General features: G+C 32.6%; 1 protein-coding gene across 4 annotated transcripts in view; it reads left to right on the forward strand.

Moving 5' to 3' along the window:
* Positions 1 to 22,468, forward strand: part of LOC110993521 (four and a half LIM domains protein 2) — a 123,110-nt gene that overhangs the window by 71,243 nt on the left and 29,399 nt on the right. For 2 of the 4 annotated variants that reach the window (XM_045632458.1, XM_022259811.2), the window contains 4 exons: positions 11,376 to 11,523; positions 12,566 to 12,779; positions 13,312 to 13,415; positions 13,619 to 13,762. In XM_045632458.1, coding sequence (XP_045488414.1) covers positions 11,376 to 11,523; positions 12,566 to 12,779; positions 13,312 to 13,415; positions 13,619 to 13,762 — 610 coding nt within the window. Of the gene's footprint in view, positions 1 to 11,375; positions 11,524 to 12,565; positions 12,780 to 13,311; positions 13,416 to 13,618; positions 13,763 to 16,101; positions 16,189 to 17,878; positions 18,002 to 22,468 lie in introns of those variants that run through there. The other 2 variants (XM_022259815.2, XM_022259814.2) reach the window with 2 other exon arrangements.

A 22,468-nucleotide genomic window follows, 5' to 3' on the forward strand; every position in this document is an offset into this window, starting at 1 on the left:
AAGGCAACTACGCAACAGTCCTTTAGGTCTGTCTCTGGGACTCAGATTTATCAGTTTATTTATTTGTTCATTTTATTAGGCAACTTATCAGCATTTATTGCCTGATATACCACATCGATTTTTAGGTATATAGAACTCAGATTTCTGTGTCCGTATCGTGATCATTGGTTCACTCTAATAGGCAAGTGATCAGCCTTCCGTCCCTACAGGGATATATACAGGTATACCGTCGATTATTATGAGATTAAATACGCAGAAACACCATTTGTGTACAGTCGTAATTCGAACGGAATCAAGGTTGATACTCGCACGCTGAACCAATAATTATTTTCCGAAAACAAAACCCACTACCTCCGCCAAGACATTTCCCTAAGACGCTCCAAATGGATGACTCGTATGTTTAAAAACAATCAAGATTGATTATTTGCAAAACATGATTGGATTCAACGTCATTGTTTATTTTGTGTTGTTATAAACAATTGTGTCGTACACCGATTTCCCGCTTTATGTTACACTAAACCAAACTATAGCACTATCTAAAGAAGTAACAATTCTGCAGAAGTTTTACTCTTTTGAACCGCTAAGAACATAAAACTAAATACGGTGGCGCGCCCCGTTTAATTCTTATTGGTTAAGGGCATCTCTCTACGTTTAAATAAAAGGCCGATTACAATTGAACGCAACGTTACCGCTACTCAGTAAATTTCCTAGAAATTTCTTCCTAAAACCTATCATTTGAGTTTCTTAATTAAACAATCAAATTATCAATATTAAATATTATGTTTGTTACATCTTGGGCATAAGAATTTTGGAGAAGCTAAAGAGGGGCTTGGCACAAAAAAGGTTCGGAAACCTTGTACCTATTAGCTCTAAATACATAAAACACTGCATAGGTTGCTACATCTGCAGCCGCTGCCTTTATTCCATTGCACTCACGAATATTTCAAATAAGAACATCTGAATATTCACAGCATCTATGGAATTTTGTTAGTGTATCTCATGTTTATAAATTGATGTTACCTTTACAAACTTTCAGATAATAAATAACGGATATTACTTCATTATACACAAACGAGACATAGATGGCTGTTGTTTGGCCGCGCGCCAGAGTCTGAACAACATTTGCTAGTCCAATTTTCTTTACATGGATTTTATGTAATATATATGGGAATTATTATGCTTGACAAAATATATTTATTCGTGTGTCAAATGTTTCAATCAAGGCTATAGGTTTATCTAAACGAGCTCGGTTAGCTCATTGTTATGTTATATTTATTTCCTATAAAAATAATAAGTGGCACTACAACCTCTTTAGATTAGGGGCCTTAGAGTACCGGTGACCCCAGGTGCTTTTCTCGCTAAATGAATTACAATATAGCGACAATTTGCAGACAGCTTTAAATGTATACTGGAAGCAAACTTTTTAAATATTATTTTTATCAATTCTTAATTATTGGTAATACAAGTACGATATCTAGAAAATAATAAAGAAAAGAGCAAAAATTTAAAAAATTAACAGGAACAATACATAATTATAAAATTACCAACATATCAATCAAAAAAGCTTAAGGCTCATGCAATAAGCAAGCTGTAGATAATTTCTTGACTGGCAACTAAATTATTAATGTATACTATGACTTCTGTATATATTATATAAGTTCCATAGTATTAATGTTCTTAATAATTTATTAGACGTAGTCATGACCAAATCGCAAATAGTCGGATTATAAGCAGGTTGCCTGACAGCTCTGTCTTGTTTAAGGTCGAACTAAATATAGTAGCCATAAATACTCTTATGAGTGCCCCTTACACTGATTTATTGCCATTTTATAGAGCTGTGGCCACCGTGGTTCAGTAGTAAGGTTAACCTTAAAATGTGATAAGCAAACTAGGGTAGATTTTAAAAAAAAATTGTAGATATTGATATGTTCTTTAAAATTGTGGAACATTTTTTTGTTCTATCATCAATTGTTTTCGCAGCGCGTGCGATGAAAGATATTTTATAGGATTTTTTATGCACCTTGGATAACAGAAGGTTTTAGCAGGGTTATTTAATAAGTTGACCAAAGACGTCTATATATAAATTAAATAAACAGACATATTCATTACTGAGCGAGATTTAATTAAGAAATAAACCGTCCAGCGGAAATTCATTGGATATTATCCAAAGATACAATAATAAATAAATAGAGAAGATTTATTCAGACATCAGTTGGGTACCAATGGCCAATTTACGATGTTTCTCTTGGAAACTATCTGACGATTTTAATGTCAAAGATTCTAGCCTTAACATTGACCAATAAACCTTTTATATTTTTACCTATATGTATTTGTATATGTATTGAGTAGTAGAATGTAGATTTAAGTATTGTATATACTATATAGTTAGTAGTAGTAGTTAGTCTAACTATATAGTTTAAGTAAATCGTGGCCTAGTGTCTTTAGCGTGCGGTTCTCATCCCAGGGGTTTTTTCGTGATGTTTCAGCATGAAGGAAAATATCCAGAGGAAACGGATTGGCTTAGACCCAAAAAGTCGACGGCTTGTCAGGCACATAAGGTCACCTTAAACTGACAAATTGTCATGAAAAAGATACAGAAATCCATACATGATACCCAGACCTAAAAAAAAAGGATGTTTCGACAGTGTCTTTTTTTTAATTTTCTTACCAAAGCGACAAAAGTCGAACCGATGTATGAGTTGTATGACGTACCGGTGATCCAAATTCCAAGACGGTTGTTTTGCGCACAGATTCTGAACGCTGTTAATTAATCACTGCCCATAGGTGACCCCGACAGCGTCTTTAATAATAAAAATACTAGATAAAGTCACGATCGCTCTTCGGAAATGAGACAGATCACATTCGAAAATGTTATCAAAGCAATTAAAAAAATTGTATATGATATTGTTGCCTTACATATGTAAATACAAAAGGTACATAAGCGTGAAGTAGTTACGTTATTTATGTATTATCTTAGAAGTCTTATAAAAAAAACAACAACAAATTATTTAACGAAGATTGTTTAGTAAATGTCAATGTCTTTGTCGTAAAGTTAAATGCACACATAGAAAGAAAGTCTATTGGTGCATAGCCAAGGATCGAACCTACGACCTCGGAAGCCAGGCCTACACGGCTTTAAAAAAATAATGAGCTTGTTAAATTTAAAAATTTCCTTAGGTCATATGTTCAAAAGTTCTATGGGGTCGTTTAACTTGTAAGCACATTTACTACAATTTATTCCCCCTTCGCATAGTCATTGTCAGCACAAGTAAGCAATGCTCTCAAAAATAATAGTAGATACATAAACGTTTTAATTTTTTGTAGGAATGTAAAGTAGGAATCCTCGATAATGCATAGACAATGTGTGGGTAATATGTGTACGAAAGTAAAAATTGTTGACGTAATCACTAAACAGGGTAATCAAAGATCCCCTTCCCCCTTATAGTGCTTACAAATTTAGTTTAATAGTTTCGTATAGTCTGTACGTCACGCAATACAAATAAGTTTGTACCAAAACCAATAAACATTATTGCACTACAAAGTTCATTGTTTTATTTTTGTTTTAACTATTTGTTCGTTACCTTGAATCTCACAAGAGCTTATAAAATATGTTTTATGACAATGTCGCGAGCCAGTACCCAATCATTTACTGACTGCGCTAAGAAATTATTGGCTAATATTTTTAGATATGGAATGTCTTGAAGTTTATTTCAATATAATCAGAATTTTTAAACCGACAGACATCATTGTAGATGTCCGTGAACGAATTTTTATTTTTTCACAAACTATATTTATATTGTTATAAATTCTCCTATAGTTCAGTTAATGCGTTGCTAGTCTTTGTAGGTATCTTTCACATTTATTTGCCGACTTCAGAGACAAATGTATCTTTACAAAGCGATAGATAGATTCGTACATTGTCATATATATTTATTTAGTTATATTAAATGGGATCTCTTTTATATCCAGGTCAATCAGCGAGCTGATCAATTATAAAAAAAGTAATGTTTGTTTCTATGTGATACCTAATCCGTTATTTCACAAGTATTTTTTTCTAAAAATTTGACCTATATTTTTATTTTTTGGAACATTTATGTTTACCATTATTTTCGTATATTTTAGAATAGATAGCGCGTAATATATACTTACTGTAGATATAGTGTTATATAAGGTTGTGTGTACTTTAATAAATAAATAATAAATACGATTTATAATGAATATACAAATACATACATACAAACAAACGTCGTTTTTGTAAACAACGAAAGTTTTGGATATTAGATAATTAAAGCCTGTCGCTAACTTAATAGCTGTATTATTTTTGCTTCCGTTACGCGTCACGCGACGTGTCAACACACAGTGCGTAACTATTTACATAGGAGTTATAAGAACAAAGCGCAGCTCAAAATATGTGCTCATAAACTGAGTAATGAGATGTCCGGAGAGCTTATAACTAGAACGGAATGACTAATATCGAAACTAATCGTTTAAAACAATGGGAATCGTGTTTTAATATATTTTTAACACGCAAATATATATATTTTAAATAATTATATTTAAACATTGCTTAATAGTACTATAATTTTATATATATATAAATATAAATAATAAATATAATAAAAAGGAAAATAAAGAATACAGCTTTAACAATACCAACTAAGGTACAGATTTTACAATAAAAATAAATAAACTAAAGTGGAAATGGGGGGCAAATGGCAAGAGGAGCAGAACAGTGGAGCGAGTACTAAACTGGTGCCCAAAGTACAGCCACGAAAAAGAGAGACGACTTAGAAGTTGGTTAGACCAAATTGAGGAAACAGCAGGTGGTACATGACAGAGAGCGGCATGTGCAGAGAGGAATGGTGGGATTTAGAGGAGGCCTTTGCCAAAAAAGGGCTCACATGGAAACGTGTTTAAATGTAAAAGTATCTGATAATTCAGAAGGCTTTTATAATTTATATTATTATGAAATGGTAAAAAAAATAGGTCCATGTTGTAGTGTACCTGTAGTGTATTGCATTCCTAGAAATTATGTTTAAATATTATCTCTGGTATTGCATGACTCACACTATTTCTTTACGCCAATAACTCACGGTTGTCATCGTAACGATCCCCGACACGAACTATAGATTGAAATAATTGCATGTGCTTGCAGACATCATGCTAATAAAATAGAAGAATCGTACTTTTTGCAAATATACCAATTATTTGCTTAGTTATACCATACAATAACCAACAATTCAAGTAAAAATGTGACGGTGCTCTTTTAAAGTAATATGTTATTACTTTAAACTTGTGTGTGTTTAAAAGTGGATGGAACCATCTTTAAGTATGTGAACAAAATAATTAATCTCGCTAATATTATGAATCCTAGCTAAGCTAAGCTGAAAAGCTAAAGATAGCTCCTAGTTAATAAAGAAAGAAATAATCTACAAAAACTGACTGTTTAGTCGTTTGATTGTAATTGGTCAAACGGAAATACGGATTGTGTCGCGTCGGTATCTCTGATGGGACTACAGATAATGTAATCTAACAATTTAAATTTCGTTTGAATCTTTCATGTGGGTAGACTTAAATATAATTTGATTATTCAACCTGTATTTACTTCCTACCTTATTTACTTATTTATTCAAGTTTACCTTATAATACATTAATAATACTATATCTATGGTATATGTTACAAGTTCTTTTATCTAAAATGTATGACAATTTGGTTAATATACAAGATTAAATAAAAATACCAGAAAATTTTGTTAAGCAGAAACAAAAACAGCGGATTAGGACAATGATTTTATTCAAATTGATCAGCCCTCTACCAAATCTCCGCATAAGTACTGTTTAATCAGTTAGAATTCGAAAGAGAGATGAATTAAGACCTAAGTTGGTTTTTGCATTACCATATAGAAATAAAATATATACAACACAATAAAATATATATATATATATACGTTTAAAATGAAATATATGTATGACATAAAGTTGAGTGTTTGATTGGTCTTTAGTGTAGGATTGGAACGTCATCTTGGGATAGGCCTTCTCCAGCTAAGAGCATATTTTTTTTATGACACTTCCATCCATTACTTGCTACGAGTATGATATCATCTGATAAACGTTATTTTGCCTTATATGGAAGTCGTCAACTAATAGTTTAATTATTAAATATTTGAAATTAATTCGTTTTGAAACGCGCTTCTCACTTCATTAGTGCTCCCTTTTTAAATACATTTTCTTTATTGATTTAAACGCAACTATCTCCAACATGCTAATAAATTTTTCAGTCAAACCAAAGGAGGAATGTTGTATCATCCTTTTCATTAGAAAATCCACAACATTAATCCGAATTCCACTAATTCCTTATAATACAGCAATTAATTGGTATGCGCAATGTCACAGTTACGCTGCGCTCGCGCCGGTCAACGATCTCGTGTTTACATTTCTTTTGATCGTTTACATAAACGTCGATATCCCGTACGTCAAAACATTTAATATCAAGTGACTCGAAACTTGAGTCACTCTCGTCAATCTATCGTTAATTTCTCGTTTACGATTTGATACATTAAAAAGGGCTGTCGACAGAACTGTATACTAAATTCTTTTTTTAAACAACATGGAAACTTCGGTTGGTCTCAAATTTATATAAGCAGGTAGGTAATAGTTTAACAATATAAATAACACAGAACTACAACGCCACCGAGTGAAATAAAAATTACTTCAAAGTTTTTAGTCAAAAATATTTTTTATTTTAGGAAAATATAAGTATATAATTATGCTGGTATTATTAAGTTGTACCATTTTCAGTGTTGGCAATCCTAAATTACTAACCCGTCACGCAACTGAAAAGCCGAACCCTTGAACGTGTCATCAGTGAAATGCCCATATACTAGATTACTTATTATATAGATAAATGAAGACAAGAAGCGTAAATGTTTATAGTTTTATCACTTATTAAATTAGCTGTACGCTGCGGTTGTCCATGCTACTCAAATAAGACATACAGGGTATAGATGCTTAGTGCTATCTGGTTTTAGCGTGTAACTGAGAGGAGCTCTCAAGAGGAATTTATCTCATTATCAAAACATCTTATGGAGGCACTTTTCACCTCAATATCCGTATATTATACAAGAACATACGTATAATGTTAATACTCGCAACAAATGCAGCTCTTTTATCTGTGCCTTTTAAATTTAAGAAATGTTTTAAAGAAAAGCTATGTAAAAAGGCTTACTATAAAGTTCGCGATTATCCAGTTGATAATGGGGCCCGGGGCAAGTGCTAGACAGGCTACTTCTAATTAATTTGCTATATGTATTAATTTTATATAAGTATATAAAATGATATTGATAATGAGGATTATAATAAGTGTTGTTTTATGATTTGCTGCCGGCTTTTTCCCTCGGCCTACACCCTCTGTCTTCTTTGCCAATGTGACACAGGTTCGTATTTAAATAACATATAATACACACACATATATATATATATTAGTTCCGGGCCTCAGATTGCTGTATACTGAGATCTTTTCTAATAGACAAGGTGATCAACCTTCTGAGACACACTGTCGAGATTTTGGGCATGCCGGACAGGTATAAAAAGAATGAAGTTTAGAGTCGAGAAGGAATATATTGTTATAAAGACAGTCGCGGCATACGAAATTATTCGTACAAGTAATGGAGATAAAATCTACAAACACGAACCAGACTGCAGCTGGTCCGTTGACAGAATTTCCATTTCCCCCGGTGTTTACAGTTTTTCCGCCTACAACCTGCAAGACGTTTTATAATAACTATGGCGAGTATGTTAAATTTTTTAACGAGATAATCTTTTTTTGGGCAATTCGAGTGAGTCTGAGTCAACTTACTTTGTTCGTAATCGGCAGGAAATCGACGTGTCATAGATCGATGTGTGTTAAAAAAATATGACTCGTGGATTTTAAACTTAATACAGGAACATGTATGAATTAATAGCTTATCATGCTAGCATCTACTCTACATTGAGGCTAACTCGTACAGCCAGATTTTTTTTTATAGAACAGGGGGCAAACGGGCAGGAGGCTCACCTGATGTTAAGTGATACCGCCGCCCATGGACACTCTCAATGCCAGAGGGCTCGCGAGTGCGTTCTTCTTCTGATGTCCTATAACCCCTAAGTGGGGCAGAAGGCGTCCACAGCGAGTCTCCATCGCGTTCGGTCTTGGGCCTCGTATTTCGCGAGTGCGTTGCCTGCCTTTTAAGATTTAGTAGTTATTGTATGATTGTGACGTTTGATTTGTATTTTCACAGATAAATCCGGTATTTTTTTAAATAGTTTGTTAGTTGAATAACCTCCAAAAATATTTGGAACGCATATATTTTTTTTATTCTTAGAATTAGAATATTCTCATAAAACGTGTTGTCATCCTACACGAATGACTCAGAACTCAGTGACGACGTACTGTTCTTTGTCAGGTGTATTAATACCTTGTTCAATTATTTAAAAAAAACTGGGAAGGGACTTAAAATTAAAACACTATTAAAGTAAGATAATTGTAACATAAAAATTGGAATAACCCAGTAACTGATGTCAAACGTTTAAAAAGTTACTACACTGCATGGTCAAGCATGGTTACTGCGTGTAACACAGCAGTACATTCTCAATTCAAATAAATGAAAATATTATAATTAGTTACTAAACAATAATTTAACGGACTATAGAAAATTAATGTTTATTATTACTTTGTACAAACTACTATAAATTTTTATAATTTTAAAATCATACACTAATCGTTCATAAGTGTACATTATTTTCCTAATATTAATAAATAATATTTTAATTTTATTTGAAATCTAAATTTTCCCGCGAATTTTTAGCGATTAATTTTTATTTTTATGTACCATTGTGTATTTGTATACTATATATCCAAAATATAGTTTGCATACAACACAAATAGAAAGATACATAATATTTTATTTTTCTTAGATAGAGAAGGCCTTTGCCAAGTATTCCAACCGTCATCATCCAATGTTTCCCAGCCCTTCAAACTCTTTTGGTTTGTTGATATTAATTTGTTCTTTTGGGTTATGCCCACCTGACCATCTTCCATCTGTATAACAACACGTGTTGTCTCAAAGCCGATAAAAACCTATCTTTAAATATAACCTTACATAATTTTTCTCCAACTTCGATTTTGTTTGCTTTGGAGTAGAGACTCTTGGTGAAGTTCAAGTGCACAGGCTTTACTTAAAAATGAAGGTTGGCGTCTGGTTGTACCGGTGACCACAGAGCTGATGTTTTCCTGGCTCAACGAATAAGTATCCCAATACAGCGAGGAAATGCTGCCAGCATTAAACGACCAAACTTTTTTAAAATTTGTTTGAATTTTCTATTTATATGTTTTGATAATTTTTACGTTTACAATGTAGATTTATAAAATTTTAAAAACGATATATTTGATTGTTAAGTTTAGGTTTTAATAAACGATATAATTCCATATTACACCGACAAATTATATATTAACCTTTCCCAATTAAAAGTATGGTGAATTAATATCTAATAAAAGAGTTCATAAATTCTTAATAAATAAGAGTAAGATAATAAATGTTACCAGTATTGTGTCTATTAAAGCATACACCGGAATAAAAACATTCTTATCAATTAATGTTGTTTCCTGCGGGCGTTATCTTTTCACTGACTCATTTGACTATAAATATGACGTACGTAGGTACGTAACCTACATTGTGTCAGACCACAAGCATGTAACATTTAATTTTGACATATTTCCTCACCTCATATTAGTAGAGATGTGGGGTCTCTCTGCATCTTCTACCCCATTTAGCATGGAGTGTTCAGAGCGACCAAACCAATTCTTAGAGTCCTCCAAGAAAAGTGCGTACCAATTTTTAAAAGGCCGCACTTGCGAGGCTTCTGCCATTGAAAGTGTTTATTATCACTTAACATCAGGTGAGGCTAAAGCCCCTGTTTTAAAAAAGTCCGGCCGAACATTATTTGAAATTAATTATCGTTTAATAGATTTAATTAAATAATAATAATTTTATTAAATTTTCTTTCATTCTCTGGGCGTGACCAATCTACCAATCTGCCAATAATAAATATTGTTATTTATAGTGCATTTTGGAATAATATAAAAGCAATTCATTCGTAATGTGGACAGTTGACAAAACAAGCGGATCCAACAGACGTGGTCCTATAGGGACACGTTTAAAATACAAAAAATATGATAATGTAAAAACATCCACAAAAAATTTCATCAAAATTAGCCGGCCGTTTAGGGGTTACATACACACGTAACGTAGAAATATATAAATATAATGTTTGCAAATCACTAGTCTATAAAAGCCCTGTGATTTACAGCATGCAGTCTGAATTACCCTATCATCTTTATTTATCTATACGCGGCTAAAACAGAAAACTTGTCTCGTGTATAAGTGCGTTATATTTAGATGTGAAATATGTATGTAAATGGGGGAAGCTATTTGCGTTGCACTCGACATTCTGTTTGCAATCGCAATGCAGATTAAAGCTCATACCTTAAGTCAGGATAAATAAGCCTCATATTATAATATATTCCTAATTGGTGTAGCTTTACCGTCTCTGATTCCTAAGGTCGTAGGTTTGAACCTCGGTCGTGCACCAATGGACTTTCTACGCATTAACACTCGCGCTTGGTCATCGTGAGGAAACCGGCGTTCCTAAGGCTCCTAAAAAGGGTCCAGAACCTTTTAGAAAAAGAAAAAAATATCACGAAACCAATACAGAAATCTATAACCAAGACTAAGGCCTATAGTCCTTAGAAGCCTTCTGTGCATTCGTTAAGTAATATTGTAAAATTAAATAAGTGTCATATTTAAAAGAAACGATACGTAATATCAAAACGGACGAGGATAAAACAAATGAATGCGTGTGAAAAGAACATTGTTCTTGCAAGATGCAAGAAGCAAAACTGATGTAAAAAAGCATTTGTCCCATATCCGTTTGGGGGGTAATATTGTAATGCAATTAACATGTCTTCTAATATCAATCAACGACAACGGATGTCTGGATCATCTGACATGGATCATTGCTTTGAATTCAATTACTAAGCATTGTCTGCGAATACGCATTTACAATGTATGTACTAATTAGTAATCGATAGCGTAACAAAATAATATTCTACTAATAATACACAATTATTGTTTACGATTGATTTAATATACAATTATATATATAATTGAATTAATAGGCCTCAAAGAGGTATATTTTAAACGGTGTTTCCTGGTGACTGCAGTTTTTGGCTAATATCGTAATTTCTCTCTTCACAGATCCTATCTATCACGGTCCTTGCGAGTATCCTACTCGCAGAAATATCGTGAATTAGAACTCTAATTATTAATTTCTTTTTATAGGAAAACCTGCAAGTCATGTGGTTGCGATCGTCTGAAGCACTCGGTGTACCATGAAGAGTTGGGCTCAGTCAGGGACCGACTTGGTCTTCGGGAAACCCGTGGTCATCATGCATATGACAACAGCCCACCTGGACTCACTGCCAAGCAGGTACTAATGTGTTTATATTAAAGTTTTCCGACACCCAACAATTCAAATTGTCGTAAGTTTGAACCCCGGGCAGCAATGGCCTTCTAAATGCGCATTTAACACTGGCTCACACGATGAATACATCTTGAAGAGGCATGCCACAGATGCAAAAAAATTAAAGGCGTGTGTAAGGAACAAAAGCCTGATCATCTACTTCGATAAAAAGATATGATCGCGACACAGTTTGCGCCAGTTTTATTTTCGCTTCTGCCGGTAAGGTATATTATTTTTCAAAACACTTAAACCCTAGGTGTTTGGATCGCCTATCCTGGAAGCTTTTATTAATTTGGAAGACTTAAAATATTATATAGAAATAAAAAAAAATCATAATCGTTCCTTTCTCATTTTCTTCCTCGTTAAATCTTATGGATTTATGTGTTTGTTGTCGATTTTCAAATCACAACGATGCTGAAGAAGTATTCACTTCAAAGGATGAAAATGCTAATTTCTTTTCATTGTTATTGGTCGAGAACCGTTCCATTATGTATCGTGTGTCTATCTTTAAACTTTGACGCACATAACTATAATCACAACAAAACTAGACGCGCCATTATGTCCAAATGTAACAAAAGATTGTTTGAAATTTTCAATTCCTTTTACATCCCGTAAGATTAGGTTAGATGGAGAAATTTGTATAACTCAAACACCCGTTATTAATATTATAATTTATTAATTTATAAGACCTACATAGTATCCTAACAGACAACGATCAGACAGATCTGTCGCTAGGCAGGAAGGGAGAGTGACAAATCTCCCCTTTTCCAAAAAAGGACTTTATTAGCTTAAAAGGCTTGAAGTCTCCCGCCGGGCGACTACTCCCAGGACCATCTTGAGCTATGTATTCATGGCAGAATTTTTCCAGCTCCGAAATGTGTTCAAGCAACATGGTAGATAACCCATCCTGGGATACCCTGACGCCAGTCTCGAACTCAAGATCGAACCTTGATCTTTCGAAAGTCGGACATCCGTTCCATTACTTACTTAAAAATGTTTCTATTTACAGACAGAACTGTACTGGTCATCACTAGCCGAGCGTGCCCCAACTATAGGTGGCGCAACGGGCACAGCAGCATGGCGCGCGTGGAGGACCCGGGCCCTTGCAACTCAGCTCCCAAAGCAGGATCTGTCACTAGAACATTGTAGAAATATAGACGAGGCCCACCATAAGCAGTTCGAAGATTTTGTTGCAGCTAGGAATGAAATCGCATTGGATATAGGTAAGCGCCATCTAGATTTTCTACCCCACATCGTCCCTGGACTAAACCAAGGTCAGGACCGTTTGATAAATTAGAATGTTTATTTATTTACATCACATACAAAACAATACACATTGAAAATACAACAGTAATAGATTAAAATATTAACAAAAAGATTAACTTTTTATTACAGCACAGGAACTGATATAAGGTATAATCGAGGCGAAATACTTCAAATATCTATTAACAATACATAACCTTTTTTCGCACTTCTCTGCTGCCTCATTAGAGAATAAGTTAAGTTAGTTATTTATTATTATTATTACCTTATTCACAAACATACACATAACATAAGATTTCTTCCAGACAACCCTAATGTTAAAGGTAATATATTTTTTATTTAAAGAATATAAAATCATTTCAGTTCTATCGTTTCAAATCTCATAGTTTTCGCAAGCATTATTCGCAAGATAAGACTTTAGTTCAATAAAATAATGAGTGTGCTACGTCCGTATTCTACATTTGTTAATTAACATTTGATTATTTATTACAGGTATCGCTAGTCAATATCATGGAATATCAACAATCTGTTATGGGTGCGTGAAGCAAATACGTACCGGCAGTATTGTTATTCAAGCTCCAAAGCTCGAAGAAGAGGTAAAGAAATATTAATTACTGTTTTCAAAGTAAGCGCCATCTCTTGACTATTATAAAACACTCCTCAGATCAAGGTTTTATTTAAATAACGCTATTTGACACTAGGTGACAGGGTTCCCTAAACTTTCATAAATATTTTAAACTATTTATTATACTATACTTTGTTTTATTTTTATACGAGTGACAAATTCATTTGTTTTTAGGAATATTATCACCCTGGGTGTTTTTCGTGCTCGGTATGTGACGAGTTATTGGTGGAGCTTGCCTACTGCACGCTAGATGGCAGGCTCTTCTGTATCCGGCACTATGACGAACGGTTGAAGCCTAGGTGCCATGCCTGTGACGAGGTGAGTACTTTTTATGAAAACAGAGTTTATACTTTATACTATGTCGCAGTTGTCATTTATTTTTTTCGTAATCTCCTGCGACCTTTTAACGTGAATTATTAATACCCAGGTATTATATAATATCCAAATAAAATAATTACAAAATATTGTACTATCTAGTTCAATTTAAAAAAAAACCGCAGGAGTTATAGAGCAATAATATAAAAATAAATTACAAACACATTTAATCAAATGTTTTGCTCTGACATAACTCTACTGGGAATAGATAGTTTAGTCATTGCTCGGTGTTATGTTAATTAAAATACTTCTATACGTTGGGTAGTATCTTACAATCCTTATTTACCAAGTTATATTTATAATGATACTTAAATCCGCTGTACGGGTTTTAATATATCGTATTTTAGACGTAGACGTTATTGTATTAGCTTAGTATTGTAAGGATAGTATATGTATATTTGTAAATAAATAACATAAACTAAATATTTGATCAATCATATTCCAAATACATCTTGTCGTAATTTCGCGTTCTATTCAGCAATTGTAATGATTCATAATTATGCAACTTGCATGTTATTTCGGTCTGTCTCTATATAGGAAGCTGAGGGCTGCCAACTTGTAATCACTATTAATAATATTTGTTGATTAACGATTCAATATAAATATGTGAATTAAAGAATATTACCTTAATAAATGTTTTTAAACAATTTTTGGTTATTGTGTTCCAAGACGACGTTCATGCTTTTTGATTAATTTACTAGCAGCATATTGTAGGATATCGATAGTCTCAATTTTTCAAACCGGTCCAGTATTTTTTGAATATTGACAATTAAAAACATACGTTTCCTACATAGACACTGCAAATATTTTAATATTTCGATTATAAATAGTAATTCTAATATACCGAATAACTAACCTTAAAATTTAATAAATAAAATATTATTAAAAGGAGTCCCTTTAGGCGAGGTTCCGAAGATACTGGCAGCGTTCCCCCTTTGAATAGCTAGACTAATTCTTTGTGCGAAGTAGCAGCCAGCTCTTCGTTCTCCTGTGATGTCAACTAACCTTTTTGATATTTCCCTAAAAAGCCTTATCGCGCTAGGACCCCACGGATCAAGGGTCTCGACACCGAATGGGACGAGACCCTTATAAATTAAAAAAGAAAAACGATTATAAATTAAAAATTAATAAATTATTAGGAAATAACTAACTTAATAAAACTGTGAACTTTTCGAAGCTCTTTGTCTAAAATTAGCTTTTTACCTGTCTACATCGTAGCGGCCGCTTGACAATTAACAGACAATCTTAAGATACGTTGTATATGCCCGAGTCGAGTAATCGTTGTTCATTCGCCAGGTGTCTTATGCCAGAAAAAAGGGCGGCCTGTATCGCATGTCTGGGGTTTATACAAATAATAGTGAAATACTTACGACCATACGAGTATTTCATATATATTTAAACAGATTAGGAGAAAATATATAAAATTAGGAACTTCGCCACAGCCAAAGTAAAATATCAATAACAAATTACGTTTAGAAAATTGCATAGTTTTATTAGGCTTTTGTTATTCAAATCATTCTAATCTACAATCAAATGGGGAACTATATCATATGGCAGAAACAAAAAAAAATATAAAAGACATATTTTTTTATATATAATTACTTATAAGCTATAAAAAAATCGCACGTTTGCAAAGAATGAACTGTTTGTTAAGAGATTAAAATCTATTCAGATTATTTATTTGTAATAAAGTTTGTAGAACCGGTACAAACTTTATTTTTAGTTCTATTTTGGCAAATTAAACATAATTTCATGCATTATATAGAACGGTTCTCTAGGCAAGATGGCGTCGCACGCGCCATGCTTGTAAACACTTAAGCAGGGCGTCAAGTCTTTTACGTGTTATTTATGATTTTATATTACATAAGTACACTATATACGTATATTATGTTACGATCGAAAAGTCTTCGACGATAAACTAAACACGTATACAAAACATATTACATAAATGAGGTAATAAAACATAATTAAGTACATTAATAGACAAAAAAGAAAGAAAACTGAAATTTAACATTAAACTAATGATAATTAAAACTTAATATTTGAAAGACTAAATGTTCTCTGTTAAACAAATTCTAAGTCTCTTCAAATATTTCCTCACATCCTCTCCTTCTCTTCTGTGAGGTGGAAAATATCTAATGTCCTCAAAATTAAATATTCAAAAATGGAATTTCGGTTACTGCCCAAAAGTTACCAGAAGTTGCGGTTATAAAACGAAAATAAACCAACATACTGTGCAGAATAGTTCACACCTAATCATGTCTATACTGACTCAGTATTTCTACACATTGCGAGAAACAAACTCGCCTTCGCATTTTTTATCTTAATAAGAGTGAACATATCTGTGGAATATTTTAACTGTGGTAGATGTAAGTATTTTGTCAACTATAACCTCACATACAAAACTAACTATAAGAAGTACCTACATGTCACACATTTGTCACACAATCGTCAAATTAATCATAATTTTTATATAACTTTTGCTTAAATTGTATAAAAATACATTTCCTATTAATGAACAAAGACAAGACAAGATTAAATATACCTAATGCCGGATAGAACTACTAAATAATCTTCCAGGCAACCCAATATCGTATTATTAAAAAATACGACTGAAAAACTTGTATCTATAAAAAAATACTACTAAGAAGTACATACTACTTACTATAAACTACTACTAACTAAGATGGCGTTTTTTACATGTAAAATGGCGCGAAATATTAGGTCTAGTTCTGACCCAGATGTCAACCTTTGTCCTTGTCTATACTCTATAGTTACAGCTTTCGCAGATCTGTGAAGGTCTATGACAATTAATAAGCCTAGTTAAATACTTTTAACGTTTTGTGGTTAACTAATAAATTTAAAAAAACTATATAAAAAGAAAATAACAAAAGAGTGTCATTGTCATTGCCAAGATTAAAATGTTTTTGAAAATAATAATTTTAATTTATTTATTAATCAAAAATTGTTTGAAACTTATAGTTTAGTTTTGATTTTAGTTCATAGTAAACAGATAATCTGCGCTTAGAATTAAGCCATTCATACAATATAATTGACTTCTAATGAAAAACTTTAAAAGTACGTTAAAAGAACTGTCAGCTATTTTAAATGTTAAACTTTACTTTTACATTTTCTGGGCAACTTCTACACAATTAAACTATCAAATTAAATGTTTCTAATAATATTTATTTAATACATATCTTACGCCAATCCTGCTAAAAGGTGGCCTAGATTATCCAAATTATGACCACATTACCGAATCTCTAGCTACTATTACATTTGGATAATAAATTATCTTCTATACGAATTTGGGTTAGCTTTCAATTGAGTACAGTCGTGAATAATATCTTAATTTACAAAATCATATTTTGATTTTGAGTATTACACAAATATATACATAAACAAAATTTAGCGGAAATCTAATATTTTTTTTTAAGTGATGTTCCCAAAGCATTGTATAGACTACTTGAGAATTATAGCTTTATATTATAACTCTTCATAACTCCATGTATTTCTATAGCTTCAGATTAGTTATTATTTCAGATTAAATTAAGAGAATTTATCAGTTATTTTAATTTGTCAATAAGATGGTTAAAAAAACTCGTAGCTTTTGTTAAAATGACTTTGCGTTGTTTTAACTTTAACATACACTCGTTGAAGTTATCTTATCTTAATGCATCTTATAATTTATTCGTAAGTTGGTATATATTTTTTTGGAAATCTGTATATTTTTTTAACTAATTTAAATACTAATCGTTGAATGTGTTATGCTTGTATTTAAATAAACACAAACATAAAACACATTTGTTTATTCTGTGTTATATATTCTGTAATTGTATAAATGTTGATATTGCAAATAAATAAATAAATAGTAGTCGTTATTACTTGATTGTGTCTTGACTTGAAAATTTAGAATCAACAATTTTATGTGGTGGATATTTTAAATGTCATTATAATTGGACAAGACATCTTACTCGAAAAATCGATTTTCCGCACCGCGGAAGCGATCTAAGATCGATTCTCTAAATAGCGTTCGATCTCTTTGAAGTTGTCGTTGCAATAAATATAATTAACACGCGAACTAATGCTTGCTAGTTTAATACTCTTCGAACTACGAATGTGAACGCGTCTCCAGACCAAAAGTTACAAAGTTTTACTAGTGCCTTCAGAGTTAGTGTTTTTGTAAGTAGAACCGTAATTTAATAGTGCGCAGGTATAGGTCAAGTTGTTTACGATTTGTGTTATAAAATGCTGTATTTATTTGTTTTTACCGCACGATCATTAGGTATGAATAAATATTAAATTATAATATCTGACTAATTCCTACATGCATAGCGGTTATTTTATTGTTTCCGTATTCAAAATAATAATCTAGTGGTTGGACAATTTTTTGTACTTAGCATCAAATTGCTCGTTTTTCTTTCAATTTCGGAATATTTTTCTTTTAATGGAAGTAGGCGACAACCATATGTCCCTTCTCTATGTATGTCATTTATTTTGACTCTAAGGGCCTGTTTCACAATGTATGGATAAAGTGCCAAATAGCTATGCAACACATAATTAAATCGAAAGATAAAAATTCCGAATAAGATACTTCGAATTTCATGACAAATAGCGCTATATGACAGTCGTGAAACGCAAAAATACTGTTTATCCTACGAATAAGTAATAAATAGCTTATTTGGAACTTATCCGGACATTGTGAAACAGGCCCTAAGACATCTATTTTGTATTCGTTACTCGTACGCATAGTGCTGATTTTAAATAATAAATAAATTAAAATACGATAGATTTCTACTCCCTACTAGATGGCGCAATTCTGCTACTACAAAATGTGTCCAATTCATTATTTTTTTTTACTTTTTATCTTATTTTAAAATAAAAAATAAGGCATACAGTACTATATAATATATATTTGTATGCAAAACATATTTTTCTAGTTTCACTACTTGCCTTGGTTTAATTTGCACATGGTAAACGTCATCTTGATGTCATTATTAATAGCATAATACATCACGAACCAAATAAATTAAACCAAAAATATAAATTATGAGCTCTCAATTCTCATCCGTTATATTTGCCGTTGCATCAATGTGGCTAAATGTAAGCAACTCTTAGTCCCCTACAGTTATTTTCTCTTCTCTTTATTATAGATAATGATAACCAAGGTGTACAAATAAGTGTACTATAATATTTTTTGATTACTCTGTAAACGTCTACAGTATTTGATATACTACGCGGGATAAGTTCTGAATTCACCGATACAATCGTATTTATAATGGAAATTAATAATAAATTTAAAACCAATTTAATGCTAAATTCACATTTACGTGTATGTCCCAGTAAGCTAATACTTCATTTTATACTTTTGAACTCAGCATCAATAGACTCAATTCTCATGACGAAACGTCTCATCCTGAATTACAATTAATTAGGTAACTAAAATTTAAATTCATTAAAATTACAAAACACTTTTAAAATCATCCAAATCAAATTGATTTACCGAAACAAATGCCGAGAATAACAAATGAGCATCACTGTCTAATATTTACGTCACACGTCGCGTTTGAACACTGCATCAATTTTTTCTCTCTACGCATAAGACTTTCGTGCAGAAAAGGAAATCATGAGGAAGCCAGCCGGTTTAAATGACAGAAATGTAAAGCCTATAGCGGCATACAAAGGTTTCGTCATAAATTGGATGTGATGCCCGCTAGCATCAACACAGGTCATTCTAGCCCCGAACTTGATCGATTGGCACTTTGGCAAAACCTGTCAATCGCTCTATGTAGGAAGACCATCTTGGCATCGACGCAAGTCAATGACTTCATGGAAAATCTAAAACGATACATTTGTTTAAAAAATTGGCACTCAAGACAAAAATATGCAGAATATTATTTTTATGATCGTGTCTAATTCGGATTACAATCTTGGGTCATTATAAGTACAAATTTTAATAGGCACTAGCTTAATTGTACCGGTGGTTTGAGGGGTTTAGATTTAATAATTTTAATAAAATTTTGACTCTTATAATATAGCAGCAAGCAGTTAGCTACGGAACAAAATCAATTTCTATGTAACAGATTCATCTGATATTAGCGCCCATTGCCAGAAGACTCGCCGGTGCGTTGCCGGCCTTTAAAGTATTAGTACGCTCTTTTCTAGGCATATAGTTTCACATAGCATTTATTTATTATTTGATCTAATTGAGGAATTTAATTGTAATTTATAGGGTTCATCCGGATAACTTGTTGCTTTAGCATTTGCTTATTTTGTTATATTTAAGAAAATCTATTGGGCATTTGAATTTTAACATACGAATATCGTGTATTCATATGTCCCTAAAACCCTTACATTTACGAGAATTACACCTACAATGGTCTGTATCAGAGGCAGTGTTCGTGAGTTCTGGCGTTAGGCAGGGATGCCTTCTGTCACCGGTGGTTTTCCTTGACGTCCTGGATAAAGTTAATGCACTAAAATCATTGTATCTACCCAGGAACGATCGGGCTGGTTTTATACTACGCTGGATGCCCTCTGTCACACTTAGGGGATATAGGACTTAAGTCAAACCATATTCAATTCAAATCAAAATAATTTATTCATGTAGGTAACATAATGTACAATTATGAACGTCAAAAAAGTAATATACATTAAATGCTTCTAATTTTACATTTACTGCCAGTTCATAGAACAGGGGCAACTGATGTTAAGGTGTGGGTACTCATGGACACTCAATGCCAGAGGGCGAGTGCGTTGCCAGCCTTTAAAGGATTGATACGATCTTTTCTTGATGTGGATTTGCTTCGGAAATACTTCTATTAAAAGTATCACATATTTGAAACAAAATTAATACAATCAAATCAAATAAACAAGTCTATAAAAACTAAGATGGTTCAGCCGAAAGTAAACAACTCCAGAAATAAGCTGGAGCGATGACATATGTAATTAATTTGTCACTTCACATACCGACATTGGCCAGTGGAAAACATTTTGTTGAAAGCCATTTAATATTTTCAGTTATATACCGTTGATATGAAGACACAGTATTGCACTTTATCAACAATAGCTAGAGGTCTTATAGTTATGCGTACTTAGTTAGCAATTTTTGACTACTACATTGTTAATTTTCTCATACTGTGAGTGAATTAAAGAATACTTTTCTAAGTGTGTACGGAAAGAGGACTGGTATGAGACTTAAAGGAAGTAACATAATTCTTGTTTCATATTAACTATAAATTACTATCGAACTATATTAAACAGTGCTGTCAATTAGCTCACCTTTTGCGGCTAGAAAACCATTCCTCACAGTCTCCGAGTACAATTTTTATATTGGAAAATCAGTATGACCTTGAAATAACACGCACTTATAAAGATATCAATGTCCCTAAAATACAATTCAGCATCTTCTACCGGGATTCTGGGGAGTACTAATGCCTACGGCTGAATGCCATCAGAACTGGAGACAGAATGCGAAATTCCATCCTTTTCCTCCTGCCTGGCATTCCAAAACATAACGATTTTTAAGGCAGTTTATTCTTATTTTTTGCCAGCTGCCAATAATTTCCGAAGCGATACTACTGAGGGGAGGTTAACCACACGGGGAGGTCGAAAACCCCTGATGTTACAGGTGTCCATGGGCGGTGGTTATCGCTTTATTTGAAGTAACCCATTTGTTTGGTTGCCTGCTGTCTTATGAAAAACAGTTAGCATACGATTAAAAACATTGGTATAACACGACAATCACATACGTAATTTTTATCTCATTCATAAGTTTCTTGAATGAAAAACTCAATTTCCTAAGCACAGCTTTACTATAAAAACGTGCGTTTCTTGGCACATCATATAACCTACATTTGTTTTCCTACGCAACTTGATAATAGTCTCCTTGAAAGCCGCCGTTCAATGCTCTCTGCCGTTATTTTCGTTGTTGACACACATAACGATTTTCGTTACGAATATTTTATTACTACTAATACGATAAAACATTTATAAAATTGTTTTTATTTAACTACGAACGTTTCACTCTTTAGTAATGAAGTTTTAAGTAATCTAATTGTAAAGCAATGGTTCAGTGTGATTTAATGCGGTCCACTCGTGCGCACGGCCCGCCTGTGACGTCATCGCGTATCGAGTTACGCGCGTGGCTAACTCCGTACGCGGAGGATAACTTTCACTTTAACCCAAGGTCATTGGAAAGATACCTCACAAGGATTAAAACGTCGCTTAATTGTATATGTGTCTATTTTAATCCTGTGGCAAGAAATAGATTACTGTCTGGAATGTTAGACAAATGTCTATTTATTTATCCTAAAACAACGTGTACCTATGCATAAAATTATACTAGGAAAAATGAGATCACAATTTTTTTAAATATTAATTTAAGAGATTGCTGTGATATAACTTAAATAATTATGTTTTTTTAAGGTCACCCAATATACAATATTTTGTGGATTTTTTCGTCACAAGCGTCACAACAATATGGCAGGAAATGTTTTATCTCCTCTAAATCAAAAAACATAATTTTTATTTATTAAAAAACTTTCAAAATTATCAAATATATATTATCTATAATCAAATAGTAATGTTAATTGATAATAAACATTTCAATAGATTCGAAAACAAAAATTATAATTGATTATTATAAAA

The sequence above is a fragment of the Pieris rapae genome, chromosome 19, assembly GCF_905147795.1.
Source record: "Pieris rapae chromosome 19, ilPieRapa1.1, whole genome shotgun sequence".
Taxonomy (NCBI): domain Eukaryota; kingdom Metazoa; phylum Arthropoda; class Insecta; order Lepidoptera; family Pieridae; genus Pieris; species Pieris rapae.